The sequence below is a fragment of the Emydura macquarii genome, unplaced genomic scaffold, assembly GCF_026122565.2.
Source record: "Emydura macquarii macquarii isolate MOO-44397 ecotype Brisbane River unplaced genomic scaffold, CSIRO-AGI_Emac_v2 contig_2676, whole genome shotgun sequence".
Classification (NCBI taxonomy): domain Eukaryota; kingdom Metazoa; phylum Chordata; order Testudines; family Chelidae; genus Emydura; species Emydura macquarii.
In genome coordinates this window covers 2888855-2905293 of record NW_027132813.1, presented here as the reverse complement: position 1 = coordinate 2905293, position 16439 = coordinate 2888855, and the positions used below count along the sequence as shown (strand labels likewise).

Sequence of the window (16439 nt, the reverse complement as noted above, 5' to 3'; positions counted from 1 at the left end):
GTTAAGTTTTTAGACTATAAATATGAGTAAATATATAGATTTACCTGAGGTAATTGCTTTGCAATATCTCCCCCTACAAAAACAGCTTCAAGATAAACCCATAGGTTTTGCACCACCAACCACTCTTCAATGATATCACTGGAAGTGCTCAGTTTGTATACCCAGCTCTGAATATCTTTTTTAAATGGCGTATTATATCTAAAACCAGGGATGAGAAATAAGAATAATTTTAAATTAAAATTATAACATCAAATATTTACAGAGGGAGTGAAACAAAATATGGATAAATTAGAGAGCAAAAATGATCTCTTGAAAACTTGAATATACAAATTTCATTTTATTCAAATGCATCCAGAGAATAGATTGCTGTACAATTGTGAGCTGAGAGAAGTTATCTACAGTAACAGTATTAATATACTAACTTCCAATCAAAGTAATAAAATTTCATCCACATTTATTGCTGAAGTGTCAGTCTAGTAATAGGGTTGCTGACTTAATCATAGTGTGCTTATTATCAACATGTACAGAATGTAACAAATCCAGAAAAAAATCACTTAATAATTACCTGTTACTAAGTAAAGAGCCCAGGACCATTAAACTGTCCTCCATAAGTGTAATAATTTCTGCTGATTCAGCTCCCTTTAAGAGTAGCTCTCCTCTGGCTTTGAATGATGAAAAACTCAAATTCTGGCCTCCCCAACTTTCAACTATCTGAGACAATTTAGCTTCAATATCCTTTTCCTTTATAGCAGATATGCAGATATCCTGCAAAGTACAAAGCTTTTGTTTAATCTTCATTCTCCAGATGTGAAACCCTTCCTAATACTACATATCTAGATTTTAGTTAAAATATTTAAAATAAAGTGTGTACATGCAAGCCAGATTTGAAATTATGCAATGTTTTTAAACACATACAGTGCAGAGGTGTGACAGAGCATCCTGATCTTTTTAACTGCAAGCTCATTGACATTAAATGTATTTTTAAAATATAGGAGTATGCAGACCACAACAAATTTGTGCTGGAAAATGTGTCGCTACAGCTGCATGTCTATGGTTCTACTTTATGATATTGGCAAGACCACAGACTTTCTAAATCTAGATTTCTATACCAGTGACAGATGATGATGTCATGTGCTGATATTTACATGAGCACTCTGTCTCCTCAAATTTAGATTATGTTTCTGCTCTAGGCACGTGTAACTGAATGATCTTGTTCAAATGAAGTATTAGTACAGCAGGCCCACTATAAAGCATGTTTACCATATGCACTTCCCAGGCTCCAATGACAAACTTCTCCAGATTCACTGGGAGGAGAAGGGATCTCTGAAGAGGATTCTAAAGGAAATATTCCTTGGAAGTGGCTGGTTTAGAAGGGAGTATAAAGGTCTAGTAACCTGGCCTGTTGAATTAAGAAGCCGAAGTTCTTCCTGGTTAAACTTCATGATTTTGTCTGGTATCTTTTTAAACCACTAAAAAGTCAGAGACCTAGAGCTGGCAATTCTCTGAAGATGAAAATTCATAATTCTATTTGTTGCTTTTTCTCTTTACTGGAGTAACATAGAGCAGAGAGACATCCCTGTTCAAAATAGGGGAATACATATGACTGGGCTTGGCCTTACCTTATCGTAGATTGAGTCACAGAGTTTAAGGCCAGAAGGGACCACCAGATAATCTAGTATGACCTCCCTATATCACACTACCCAGCACCTGCACACTAAACTCAACAAACAAATGTAGACCAAAGTATTACAGCCCACAGGAGACTAGACTATTATGTGCCACAGGGAGAAAATGTGAGGGACCAAGACGTACCAAAGCCTGAGGCTCCTGCAATGGCAGGGAAATGATTAAATAAGATATACACAGATAATCCTGGCAAGAAATCTACATCCACATGCTGCACAGGAAGGTGAAAACTCCCCCTAATTACTACGAATCTCACCTCAGGGAACATTCATTCTCGGCCCTACATATAATGATCTGTTCAGGGGTGGGCAATAATTTTTGCAGAGGGGCCACTCCACAAATTTTGGTAACTTGTTGCAGGCTGCACATTTCCACTATATTAATGAAATTATCTTACTATCTATTGTATAAAGACCCCATTATGTTCTTTCCACAACCAAGTAATTAACTGAATACATGTTTATCCAAAGCTTATTTTAGGAGGCAATTCATATTGCAAATCGTTTTGTGAACAATTGTAAAATTTGCAATAATAACACTAATACTTAACTTTTACTTACAATTTACGTTTAAGCACTTCCCGAACTGCCTTCTTCTGGTCACATGACCAGAAGCAGGGAGTTTGGGAAGCCACCAGCCGAGAAAGCTCCAGTTGAAGGTAGCTGAAGCGGAGCTTGAGGCCTGCTTTCAAAGTGGGTGGCCCACCCATAGCTACGCCCCTGCATAGAGGAAAATTCTAGTAGTTTCCTCAATTGCCAGGAGTCATGGCAGGCCAAATAGAAATGTTAGATGGCCGGATCCAGCTGGTGGGCTGTTTTTGCCCACCCCTGTGTTAGACCCTGAGCAGGTGAGCATGAACTAAATATTTGAAAGAGAGAATGCTCAGTGCCACCTCAGAGCCCTGGCACACACTGCCCAGTGTTGCACCTCCAGCCGTGGACATCCCTGATGCTTCAGAGAAAGGAGATTTAAAAAAAAAACACATTGGGGAGAATCCCTTCCTGATATCTGCCGGTTGCTGGCTGAAACTCTGAAGCAAGAACTTTAAGAATATACGACGTAAACAAGAATTGAGCCCCAAGGCTGCACTCCCAGAACCTCATCCCGACAATGGTAAGAAATATTTTTCTAATTTCTAGCTTGAATTTGTTCATGGCCATTTTATACCTATTCGTTTTGTGCCAACATTGTCCTTTAGCTTAAATAACTCTTCACTCTCCCTGGAATTTAACTCTCTAATGTATTTATAGAGAGCAATCACATCCCATCTCAGCCTTCTTTTTGCTAGACTAAACAAGCCAAACATTTCCAGTCTCCTCTCATAAGATATACCATCCCAATTCCCCTGATCATCCTCGTAACTCTTCTCTACACCTTTCCAAGTTTGAATTAATCTTTTTTGAACATGGGTGACAAGCATTGTACATGGTATTCCAAATGAGGTCTTACCTTACCAGTGCTTTGTACAATGGCATTAATACTTCTCTATATTTACTGGAAATGCCTCACCTAATACCTTATAGGATCGTGTTTGCCTTTTTCACAGCCGCATCTCATTGGTAGCTCACAATCATCCTCTGATCAACCACACATTCAGGTCTCTCTGCTCCTCTGTTGTTTCCAACTAATGAGCACCCAGCTTGCAGCAGAAATTCTTATTATTAGACCCTAAGGGCATGATCTTGCACTTTGTACTACTGAATTTAATCCGATTTCTGGTAGTCCAATCTTCAAGGTTATCCAGATCTTCCTACACAATGTTCTGATTCTCCTCTGTATTGATGATACTTCCCAACTTTTTATCCTTGGCAAATTTCATTAGAATATTCCTACTCTTTACGCCAAGATCATTAATAAAAATATTGAATAAGACTGGTCTCAAGACAGATCCCTGAAGAGCTCCAATAGTAAACTCCTTCCAGTCTGATCACTTTCATCACAACCATTGCTTTCTCCTCCTTATCAAATTCCTTATCCACCTTACAATGCTTGTACTAATCTCCATCTTCCCTAATTTAACTATTAATTTCCCATGATGTACCATGTCAAATGCTTTCCTGAAGTCCAAGTGTATTAGATTCACCCCACTTCCAATATCCAAAAAATCAGTTATTTTCCCAAAGAAAGAAATCAGGTTATTCTGGCATGATCTACCTTTTACCAATTACCTCCATGAGTTTAATTATCATTTCCTTCACCATTTGTTCTAAAGCTTTGCATACTATTGAGGTCAGAATAACAGATCTGTTATTGCCCAGATCACCTTTTCTTCCTTTTATTAAATGTAGGTATGACATTAGTTAATCTCCAGTCATATGGTACTACAGTAGATGCTTGTCTGCAGCAACACTTTGTAAGAGCAACTGCCTCTTACAAGCAACATTTCTCCTGGGAATGCTTTCCCTACCATGAATTGTCCACTTGGTGAAAGCAACATAGTCGCCACATAAGAGCAACATTTGTGACATTGTGACATCACATCCAGGGGTTGAGATGGGGGGGCATGTATGGACATTGTCCCCCCCCAACTACATCTGTCCATTACCCTCCCTACCTTGACCCTTAAGTGCAATGCCAGGGCACACAGCCCTGTCCACTCGCCCTGCCTGACAGAGTCTGCATGGAGAGCATGTATGGGGGGACAGGAAGAGAGGGATTTTTTTGGGGGGTTGGGAGGGAGCTGGGGTTGAAGGAGCAGCAGAGGCACAGCTGGAAGGTTTCCTTCTCCTTTTCTCAGCATCTGGCTTGGAGGCGACACAGCCTCCCCAGAGCACTGTCTGTCCCCTTCCCCACTCCCATCTCCACTGTTGGTGCTAGTGCTACCTCTCCTCCATTGCAGGCTGCACATAGTACCCTCCCCAGCTATCCATTCTTCGCCAGGATTAAACATAAAGCTGCCAGCGGGAGCATTCTTGGACTGTCCCTGGAAGCTGGGTTCCAATCACATATACCAGTCTCTGATCACATATACCAGTCTCTTCCTCGTGTTGATATAAATCTGTCTTAAGCTCTCTCTTACAGTCCCCTGTATATCATTCTCATTCTTCCTTAGGCTCCAGTCCCTGGCAATCTCCATCATCTCTTTTATAGGGAGTGGCTTCCTTTCTTCTCTTCTTCCCCCCCAACCTGTTTCTCCTCCTTGTTCCCCAGTTCAACAAACCTTCACTCAATTCAATTTCATCACAACTAGTTGGTCTCTACCTTTGCCTTGTCCTCATGATCAATTCTTCCATGGACCAGCCTTCTTGTCTGCTAGTTCTCCCTCCAGGTCTTTTTGTTTAGCATGCATCCACAAATCTTGTAATCTCTACCACTTCCTCTCTCCTCCTCTGTATTATACCTTCAAATCACTGTCTGAATTCCATCATCATCTCCAGCTGCATCTCTAATCTTTGGATCATCTCTTCCATGAGCTCTATCAGGTGTCATTTCATATATAAGTAGCTTCCATCAGATACTCTCTTAAGGATGATGATGCACCTCCCACAGCTTCTGCCTCTGACCATCATCTTTGACTCCTTTCCTCCTCGCATCACTTCTACTGCAGCCTCAGTAGCCATCATGGTCTTCTCTTTCTATATACTTTTCATAGGGAAAATAAAGGGAAAAAATTCCTCCCCCAAAACTCCCACTTATAAACTCCCACAAAAATTATGATGCCAGCTGTTTTCTGCTTCAGTTTCACTAATGACTGGCTTTTAAACCTAGCCAAAGTAGATCAATACTACTTCCTCATTAGGGGATATCAGCAAACACTGAATCAAGCTTGATCAGGCTGACATTTCTGAGGTGTCTCCTCTATGCCTGAGCCACTATTACTAAAGTCAGGGGAAAATGGTTACTAATATTTCATAACTTTTGTTCTTTGAGATGCATTGCACTTGTCCATTCCACTTTTGGTGTGCATGTGTCCCACGCACAGTTAGCAGAAATTTTTTCCCTCAGTGATTGTTCTTGAGGCTCAAGTTGCAGTACAAAAGGCCGAGCCAATCCCAATCCCACTCAGTTCCTTCTTTCCAGAAACTCCAGTGCAGAGAAGTAGGAGGGCAGGTCATGGAATGGAAATGTACAATACATCTCGAAGATTGACAGTTATGAAAGGTTAGCTGCTGTTTTTTCTTCTTTGAGTGATTGTACATGTTCATTCCAATCTTGGTGACTCCCAAGCAGTTAAATAGATGGAGGGATTGGAGTTCATGTGCACAAATTACAGTACAGCTCAACCAAATCTGGTATTATCTCTTGAATATTGAGTGATGGCATAATGGGAGGAGAAAGTGTGCATGGATGACTAGGTTGCTGCTTTACAAAAGACCAGGATAGGGATCTGCACTCGGAATGCCATTGAGGCACTTGCAATCTTCTGGAATCAGCAGTCAGCTTGTCTGGCAGCCTACTAGATCATAACAGGTGGATACAAGAAGTTGTCCAAGATGAAATTCTCTGTGCAGAGATTGGAAGACTTTTCATTCTGTCTGCTTGGCCCACGTACAGTTGGGAGGATTGCCAAAACAGTTTGGTCCTATCTATGTAGAATCCCAGTGTTTGTCTAACATCCTATGTGTGTAGCCATTGTTTGTCCCTATTTGTGTGTGGTTTTGGGTAAAATACAGGTAAGTACATTGATTGATATGAAAATTTGATACTATCTTAGAGAGAAACCTCAGATGAGGGTGTAAATGCACCTTATCCTAAAGAAGACAGTGTACGGCAGTTCAGATATGAGAGTGCATAGTTCAGAGAGCCTTCTGGCATAAGTAACAGCAATTAGGAAAATCATGAAAAGTATAGTAATGAGCACATTGCTAGAAGCTCAGATGATGGTCCCATAAGTTTAGACAAAACTAAGTTCAAATCCCAAGGGGAAACAAGCTTCTTTAGTTGAAGGTGCAGTCTTTCCAGGCCTTCAAGGAACCTAACTTTCATGTTATTAGACAAAACAGAACAGTTATCCAAGTAAGGGTAGAAAGCTGATACTGTTGCCAGACAAGTGAACCTTGTTGGAAAAAATCAGCTGTTTCAGGTGTAGTAGATAGTCAAGCATTTGTTGGATGGATGAATGTATTAGCGAGACTCCAGTTTAACAAGTCCAGAGAGAGAACTGTTTCCATTTCGACAGATATGTGGCCCTGGTGGAGGGCTTTCTGCTACCTAGTAAGACATGGTAAACTTGCTCTGAGCAAGCCTGTTCTTTGGGATTAATCCCTGGAGCTTCCAGGCTGTTAAATGAAGTAATCACAGTTTTGGGTGGAGCAGTCAACCACGATCCTGAGACATGAAATCCAGGTGCAATGGGAATGAGATTGGAGTTTCCACTGAGAGGTCCAGGAGAGTGGAGAACTAGTGTTGGTGGAGCCACACTGGGGCTATTAATATAACACAGGCGTGGTCCCACTTGATCTTTAATAGCACTCTGTGTAGAAGTGGGATTGGGGGAAAAGCATAATAGAGCTTTCCCATCTAGGGTAGCAGGAAAGCATCTGTGATGGAATCCAGACTGTGGCCTTGTAGGGAGCAGAACTGGCAACATTTTCTTTTGTACTTATTTGCAAATAGGGCTATCTGGGGAGTCTGCTGGAAAATGCATGTGGCTACATCCGAGCAAAGGGACTACTTGTGACTGGAGAAAGAGCTGTGCAGGCAATCAGTTAGCTCATTCTGCACCGCTGGAAGGTAAAATAACTTGAGGTTAATTAAATAGGCTATGCAAAATTCCTATAGGTGAATACTTCCTGACTGTTAGGTCCGAGTCATGGGCAGCCACACCTAGTGGTCAGAGCCAGAGTTCAAATCAGGAGTCAGCTGGGTCAGGATACCAGGAGGTCAGGAGCCAGAGACAGACTGAGGATCAGAACCACAAGTCGATAACCACAGTCAGACCAGGTCAGGACATCAGGAGGTCAGAGGCAGGAGACAAACCAGAGGTTAGAGCCACAAGTCAAAGGTCTGGAGCCAAGCCAGGTCAGGAAAACAGGAAGTCAAACTGGAGGAGCAGGAGCAAGAGCATGTGCAGGAGGCAAAAGATACACAATCCACAATAGGGTGGATCCCAGTTGTTTGGACAGCTTCCTGTTCCTGTTGCTAGCTTAAGTAGGGCCAGAGGGTGAATTTGCTGCTCCAGGACTACCAATGGGGCACCAGGGATGGAGCCTCAAAATGGGGCTAGGCTTCATGGGTCCTGGGTCAGCAGCTGTCAGCGCATGAACCAGTGGAGGAGTGCAGCGTGATTGCACCTGTGGACCCAGGTTTAAGGTTGGTAGGTTATGATATTGACACAGGAGAGATGACTGAGTTCCTCCCAGACCGTTGAGATACAATATCGCTGTGATGTTCTTTGTAAGGACAAACAACTTTCTCCCCCTGATATGAGGTAGGAAAGCCTGACAGGCAAAACGAATTGTCCTGAGCTCTCTGACATTGATATGAAAAGTGAGGTTTGTCAAAGGACCAAAGACCCTGAGTTAGAGGGGTCACAGGCAATCTCCCCACCCAAGATACATCTGAAACCAGAATCATCAACGGTTTCAGGCAGAGGAAGGGATAGCCTGAACAAACATTGAGAGGATTCAACCACCAATTCCATGAAATTAGAACCTGAGAAGGTACTGTGAGCACAGTGTCCAGATGCAGATGGTTTGGTGAGTACACTGAGGCTAGCCACATCTGAAGGAGTCTGAGGTGCAGCCTTGCATGTTGTACTACATATGTGCATGAGGCCATGTGCCCTAACAGCCTTCATAGTTTCAGACTGTTGTGATTGGACGAATCTTGAGATCAGATAGATTGGAATCTTGACTCTGGGAGGAACACTCTGGCCTGGGTAGAGTCCAACAGAGTCCCTACAAACTGAATGCTGTGTACCAGGAAAATGATAGACTTGTCTGCATTGATCTGTAGTTGTAAGGGCTTGTGAGTTAACTGAATAAGATGAACACTGGATATAACCTGGGTTTTGGACCGATCCTTGACTAGCTAGTTGTCCAGGTAAAGTTGACCTGCACTCCTAGTCTCCTGAGGAATGCTGCTACCATGGTCAGACATTTTGTGAACACCAGAGGAGCTGCAAATAGGGCAAATGGAAGCACCATGAACTGGTAATGCAAGTGTTTCACTACAAAGCTGAAGAATTTTCAATGTCCTTAATATATCAACATATGAAAGTAAGCATTTGCTAGATTGAGGGTGATGTACCAGCCTCCAGAGAGGAATTAATGGATGCCCAGGTGACCATGCAAAACTTTATCTTTTGGGGATAGCTGTTGAGCTGATGCAGGTCTAAAATAGGCCTGAGACCTCCCTTAGCTTTCAAGATTAGGAAATAACAGGAGTAGAAACCCTTCCCTCTTAAATTCTGAGGAAACTCCTCCACAGCTCCTACCTGAAGGAGAGATTGAACCTCCTGAACCAGAAGTTCTTCATGAAAGGAGTCCCTGAAGAGGTAGGGTGGGAAACAGGGGTAGAAGTAAACTAGAGCGTGTATCCCATTTCTACAATGCTCAACACCCAACAGTCCATGATGCTATGGGGCCAAGCACTAAAGAAATGGGAAATGCTGTTTACAAACAAAGGAAAAATGGGATCTGGCACTCTGAGAACTGCCATAGTGTCCTCAATCATCCCATCCGAACATCTACTTAGAACCCCCTGGATGTTTAGATGGGCCAAGCATTGAAGCAGAGGCAGCAGGAGGTAGTCTATGCCTATAATCTCTACTCTTCTTTCTCTGCAGGTCCTGTCCGACAGTTGGAACAGAATACCGGAGAAGTTGCTGCAGTATGATGTGCCTCCTGAAAGGGGTTGGAGTGTACAACCCAAGAGACTTTAATGTTGCCCTCAAGTCTTTTAACTCATGGAGCTTAGCATCAGACTGCTCCAAAAAGAGCAAGGATCCTTCGAAGGGCAGGTTCTGCACAGTCTGTTGGACCTCCTGTGGGAGGCCAGAGGACTACAACCAGGACCTCCTATGTATGACCACTGCCGAAGCCATGGATCTGGCAGCCAAGTCAGCTGCACCCAGAGCAGCTTGCAGTGGGGTCCTCACGACCAATTTTCCTTCATCCACTAGTGAGGAGAACTCCTGCCTAGGATCTTCTGGGAGCATGTCTTTAAATTTCAGCATGGAGTCCCATACATTAAAGTCATATCTGCCCAAAAGTGCACACTGGTTTGCAATCCTGAGCTGCAACCCACTAGTAGAATAAACTTTCCTACCAAACAGGTCTAACTTCTTTGAGTCTTTTGATTTTGGGGTTGCGCCCTGATATCTCTGTCATTGACAACAGATACCATCAGGCACCCTGAGGGGAGGATGGGAGCGAATAAATGCATAACCCTTGGCGGGTACATAATATTTGCACTCACCTCTCTTTGAAGTTCGGGAAAGGGACGCAGGTGTCTGCCACAGTGCCTTAACTTGGTCAATAATGGTCTCATTGAGAGGCAGGACCATTCTGGAAGGACCTGCAGTGGCTAAAATGTTCACCAGGCAGTGAGAGGATTCTTTTATTTTCTCCACCTGTATCTACAAACTGAATGAAACCCTCTTTAACAATTCCTGGAGTGCCTTATAGTCATGTGGGCCACCCCCCTCATAACATCCCCTCTCAGACTACCTCATCAGGGGAGGAGGAAGAGGCGGCCAACACTCACTGCAGATGTTCTTCCTCCCTTTCTTGATCTGCAGGGTCCTGTTAAGCCAGCTCCTGGAGTCCGGTACTGGGCACAGTACTGGAGTCAGGAACAAATGCTGCCCAGTGGGTAGGTGCTGCATACATTTCCAAGGTCACCAAACAGGAGTGCCTGGAATATGACCTGGAAATGAGGGGAAAACCTCACAGTTTCCAAACTTCACAGATTCCAAAAAGACCACTGGACAGGAGTAGACCGCCAGTGGCCTCCTAGTCAACGACTCGATGGTACTCCTGTGAGCAGACCCACGGAAAGGTGGAAATATCTGGAGTAGTAGCAAGAGTGGCTCCGAAGACAGAAATGAAAGACCTGGCTTCCGATTTGGAAGATGATGACTCTCCTTCCGTTGACCATGTAGGTGCGATTCCAGACTTGCCAGCAACCAATGCTGAGATGAAGAGGCCCACAAAGAACTGAGCATCACAGATTTCCCCTTTGATGGTATCGAAGGATGAGCCATCAGGTACATGAGGTTGGCATGGTAGTGAGTGTTGTAGCAATCCTGCTGTTTCTTCCTTGTCTGCCAACACTGATAGCATAATTCTTGTACTGCTGGCAATACTGGCAACAACAAGGTCAGGAAGGCCTTGGCAACCACAAATGCCTCCAGTGTGGTTGGTTCTGCCAGTTCAGTGAGGTGCCACAGATGTTGAAGAAACTCCTTCTGGCTCCAGATTTGATGTAATCACAATCAATAGTGCTATTTTCTGTAGTACTGAAGCAGAGGAATGCTCAGAGTTAGACTGCATTTAACTCTTATCCCCATGCCTGGCAGACGTCAATGCTGGGGATCTCCCCCTTTCAGCAGTCTGCTTCTTATGCCTCTTTTTAGACCCTGGAGTTGGTAAGCAGTGTTGGAACTCAGGTACAGTAGGAGTTGTGCTCCTTTACTGACACCAGTGCAGTCAGCGTAGCTTCTGACTAACCGGACTCAGATGGAGGTCTAAAGGCCATCTCCATGAGTAGAAACTTTACCCTGGCTTCAGAAACTTTCTTTGTGCGATGCTTACGGTCCCTTCAAATTTGGCATCGCTCTCCAATATGAGCTTCCCATAGGTATTTCAAGCCCCTTGAGTGCAGGTCGCTCACAGACAGAGCCTTATTTCAGGAAATGCAGGGCTTGAAGCCTCATGACCAAGGTATCCCTCAGTGCTGGGAGTCGACAAACTCTGAGATGGTAAAAAAAAAAACCCAAAACCTAACTAACTAAATACTAATAACCTTAATAACACTATTTACAATACAAGAGAACACAGTCCATTCACAGAACTTGCAAATGTAAGAAGAGCAGTTTCAGCAACTGTCACAAAGGGTAAGAAGGAACTTAGGAGCGTTCTTGGCTGGGTCCTTTATACTGACCTCATTGGCACGTGGCAGCAGAGTGCATTTTAGCAGCCCCAATGGGTACCAGTGAAGGAAAAAATTTCCAGCAACTATGTGTGGGGTGCATGTACACCAAGAATGGAATGGACATGTGCAATCACTTGAAGAAGAACAGCACAATTTGAGGGAGTGTTCACTCTGGAGATGAACAGCTCCTGAATCCACACTGTTTTCCTTTCCAGTTATTGAGAAGTGCATAGGGCTTCTAAGAGAAGGCTTCTATAAAAGCTTGTGCTTCGATAAATGCTATGAGGATGAATATGACTAGGCCCAGGTATACCTCATTGAGTGGTTCCAAACTGGAGTCTGAAGCTGCCAGCACTTGTGTTGTGAAAGGGTTCTAACGCCAATATGCCTATCTGAAGTATTAATGCAAGTGGACAAAGAGAAATTACAAGTACTGTGGGCTCTATTGATCAGGCTTCTAAACAGGAAAAGGTAGCTATTTGGAGAGAAAGGGTTTCTGTGGCTGTGGTAACTGAAACTATTAAAGCTGTCTGTCATGTTCCATAAAACAATGAAACTGCTGGAAGCAGAAAAGAAATTAGTGTCTCGTGGCTGAAAAAAATGTTCTGCTTGGTGAACAGTTTTTCAATCAAATGGAGACCAATTCGTCCACTGATCCAGCAGATTGCTGTGGGGACGTAAGGAATAGGAAAACCCAAATTATCTGAAGATATTAGGAAGAATTTTCTAAATACAAGGATAGTTAAGTACTGAACTAGGCTACCAAGGGAGGTTGTGGAATCCCTGTCATTAGAAATTTTTAAGAACAGGTTAGACAAACACCTGTCAGAGATGACCTAGTTGTACTTGGTCCATGGGGAGGATTGGACTAAATGATCTCTAGAGGTCTCTTCCAGCTCTACAGTATTATGATTCTATAATGGACAATAACTATGTCCTCAAATGCATCACAAATATAACTTTTATTTTGTTCTTTCCTGAAAATATAAAATGAAGGATCAAAAGTAATATGTGTACTTACCTCAATATCATCCTTATGTTTAAGAAGTGGTGCTTCCATGATGTTTCGAAGACAAAAAGAATCTGATTCCACATCAAATTGATGTCCTGTTGTTTCAGCAATGCGATTCCAGTGTCTCTGCTTCATTGCTTTATTTGTCATCATTTCCAACAGTGGACATGACTCACTAAAATCATCTATTCTTTTCTTGAGGTCTAAAAATGCTTGCCAGTCTTTAAGTCCTTTGGGAAGTTTGCGACACCTTTAATTCAGTAAATAATAATAATTGATGCAGTAGTACACTTCTTATATTGTTGATTTAATATTTTATCAAAAAAGGATCTTCACATATTTTTATGCCTATTTGAAACCAAATTAGGAGGTTTAAAGCAGACATAATTGTTTCACTCAAAATTATATTCTTAGTAACAATGGCTAAAAATTAGTCTGCTGACTTATATCAATTTCATTTAAAGGGTGTATCAGTGATATTGCTGTCTATCTTTCCTGCAAAAATTATTGTAAGCACTGTTCTAAAAAGCATAATGTTATTCCTTCAATCCTATTCACACAGGTGGTGGATTAAACAGAACTCCAACTAAGTAATCTTCTAATGCAAATGCAAGATTTATTATCCAATCATTTTCTGTTAGCAGTTTCTCCCCTCATTCATTATTAATGGATTATTTTAAATTTGGAGAGAGTTCAATATAATTGCTGAAGATTTCAGAACTAAATCTAATCCTACAACTCAGATAATCAGTAATATTCTTCCAAGTTGTAGAAATATTTCAGCAATTTATTAGTAGCATTAAGACACATACTTGATATATTATAGCTAATTGTCAGGCAAATATATATCTAATTCTCCCTTTTGAGAAAAAAAAAACTGTTTGTTACAAATTGTATTCCAGTTGTTTACCAGATTAGCACAGTGGATTGAAGAAAGGAGAACCTGCTAGCAGAAAGAAAATCAGGTAAAATATTTCACATTCTGCAGCATAATTTCTCACCTTGTTAATGGGAAGTAGTGAGCAATGAATCACATAAGTAGGAGGGAAAGAAAAAAAAGCAGTTTTAAGTATTAGAATAGTATAATAGTTGAAGTCGAACTGTCCCCCCAAATAAAGCCAGAGCTTTGGAATTTAAAGAATTATTTGGGAACCAACCCAGTAATACCTTCCTACCAAAGGATGCTTTGTAGAGGAATGGAAGCCTACTTTGCAATTCTTCCTCAAACTGTTTTCCACAGTGCAACTAGAGACTTGTAGATGGAGTTCTTTCTCCAGAAGGAATCCTTCTCCAGAAATATTTCCCAGATGTCTAGCATAGGGGCTGATACAGGAATTTAGCATTTTGCCTAAAGCAACTTGTAGCCCTAAGGCCCTGACATTTTGGATGGAATGATATGTGCAGAGTACAACTAGTGTCTGCTCTGTATATTTGAGATATATCGTTCGCTCTCTAGGCATGCCAGTTTGTGTCACATTATTACTGCAACTGTGTTGTCCCAGGATATGAGGCAGACAGGGTGGATGAGGTAATATCTTTTATTGGACCAACTTCTGTTGGTAGAGAGGACAAACTTTTGAGTTTCACAGAGCTTTTCTTCATATCTGCAAAAGGTAACCAGAGTGTACAAGCGAAATACAAGCTGGGATAGATTGTTAAACATCAGGGATTCACACATGGCACTTACATCACTCAGGGCTGTGGATTATTCACTCCTCTGAGTGATGTAAGTTATACCGAAGTAAGTTCTAGAGTAGACAAGGTCTGGTTTGAAAGCAAATATATTTACATGAAATGAATAGAATAAATGCATATGAATGGAAGTCTCTGCACTGGCAGTAGCAAAGCCAATGGCCAGGACATTAACACCTAGTGAGCTACAACCAAGAGTAAATTTAGCTTCTTCCTTTAACAGTCTGCAGGGATGCACAGTGAAAAGACCACAGATAGAAAGGATTATGTTGGCAAGGGACTATTTTTAAGGATGTCACTGGACTCACACAGATATACACAGACAGAAATTTGGAGCCAAGATGGGTCTCAGAAGACATGGCATCTTTGGGCCATTGCTCCTACCAATATGAACTCTGACGTGAGTTTAGCTTTACCATGCTAAACCAAGGACATCTAGATGCTGTATTCCAGTTGACTAAGAAATGCTATCTCATTTTGAAAAGGCTTCCCTCTTTCACTACAAGTATTCAATTTCCATTGCTTCTTGAAGGTATAGAAGTCCCTATGGAGTCTGAACTAAGATTGAGTCATTGTAAGAGCTCACAGTGAGAAACAGGGTTTGCTGGAGCCCAAAGGCCCAATCTAGTAGTAGCTGAGGCTGTGTGGCCTGCCCTTGTGAAAAATGTGGACCCTTGGGATCTGGCAGACTAACGGGGTTATTCCTAGTGGACTGTTTAAAGGCCGGAGCATGGCATAGACCCTGTAAATCCATGACAAGTTATGTAAAAGACTAAAACAAATGAAGGAAAAACTATTTCCCAGGAATTTTGGAAAGAATATACTTTGAACAGAAAGGATTCTAGAGCACTAAGAAATTAAGGGTACACACCTGTAACCGAGGTTCTTTGAGATGGACTCTGAATATTCCCATTTTTGGGATATACACAGACCAGCACTGTTGAACGGTGCAGCTTTCTACAAGTAGTGCCTAATCAATTGTTCACACACCCCTCTCTGTCCCTTCACTATGCATCTGAACATGTTCTGAGGGCATGACTATAAAGGAGGGCATGACAGCAGTAATTGCTTCAGTTCCTTCCATCGCTAATGGCAAGCCAATGGAAGACAGTGGATTGTGAATGTGCAGAGTCCATCCTGAAGAACCATGGATACAAGTAAATAACCTTAATTTCTTCTTCAAGTGTTCTTTTCATATTCCCACTCTTGGGATTGTTATATAGTTAACCAGATGGTGGGTAAGGTGTCCCAACTAAACATTGACTGAAGAACTGATCTACCAAACTGGGCATCCTACTTGGTTGCCAAATCTAACAAATAACGTTCAATAAATGCATGTATAGTACTCCATGTGGCCACTGTATAAATTTCTACTAATGGGACATGTTTCAAACATGCTCCTGAGGCCACTATTGAACTAGTGGAGTGCACTCTCAGCTGAACAGACCATGACTTTCCTTTATATTTTGTCCGACCCATTTAGGAAATTTCTATGCAGAAGTGAAATTCCTTTTATAGTTACCTGCATATGAAACAATTAATGTGAATTTCTAAAATCCTCAGTCCTATTGAAATAGAATGATAAAACTTGTTTTGCATTCAAACATTGTAATTTTGATTCACTATTATTTGAATTAAGTCTGGCCAAAAACACTGGTAAAATGATGGACTGATTGATATGGAACTCAGAAATGACTTTTGAAAATCTTGAAGGTGGACTTTTGAAATCTTGAAGGTGGATGAAGAACTACCTTGTCTTTATAAAAACTCATATATGGAAGGTCAACCATTAAAGTATGAAGTACACTAATCTTCCTGGCTGATGTTATTGTTTAATAAAAGCAGTCTTAAATAAGGAACAAAAAGATAAGGACTTAAAGGGTAGACATAAACTGGGACAATAATAAATTCTAATCCCATGGTGCAATAGGATCTCTTACTGGGGGGATACAAATGTAGTAACTCTTTAGAAAACTTATTTAACATCATCATGTCGGAATACTAAATTACC

General features: G+C 41.8%; 1 protein-coding gene across 1 annotated transcript in view; it reads right to left on the bottom strand.

The window, feature by feature from the left end:
- Nucleotides 1-16439, bottom strand: part of DNAH8 (dynein axonemal heavy chain 8) — a 563218-nt gene that overhangs the window by 272291 nt on the left and 274488 nt on the right. Inside the window, exons 35-37 of the mRNA XM_067565373.1 lie at nt 12746-12986; nt 566-765; nt 45-198 (exon numbers count right to left, since the gene is read on the bottom strand). Coding sequence (XP_067421474.1) covers nt 45-198; nt 566-765; nt 12746-12986 — 595 coding nt within the window. The remainder of the gene's footprint in view (nt 1-44; nt 199-565; nt 766-12745; nt 12987-16439) is intronic.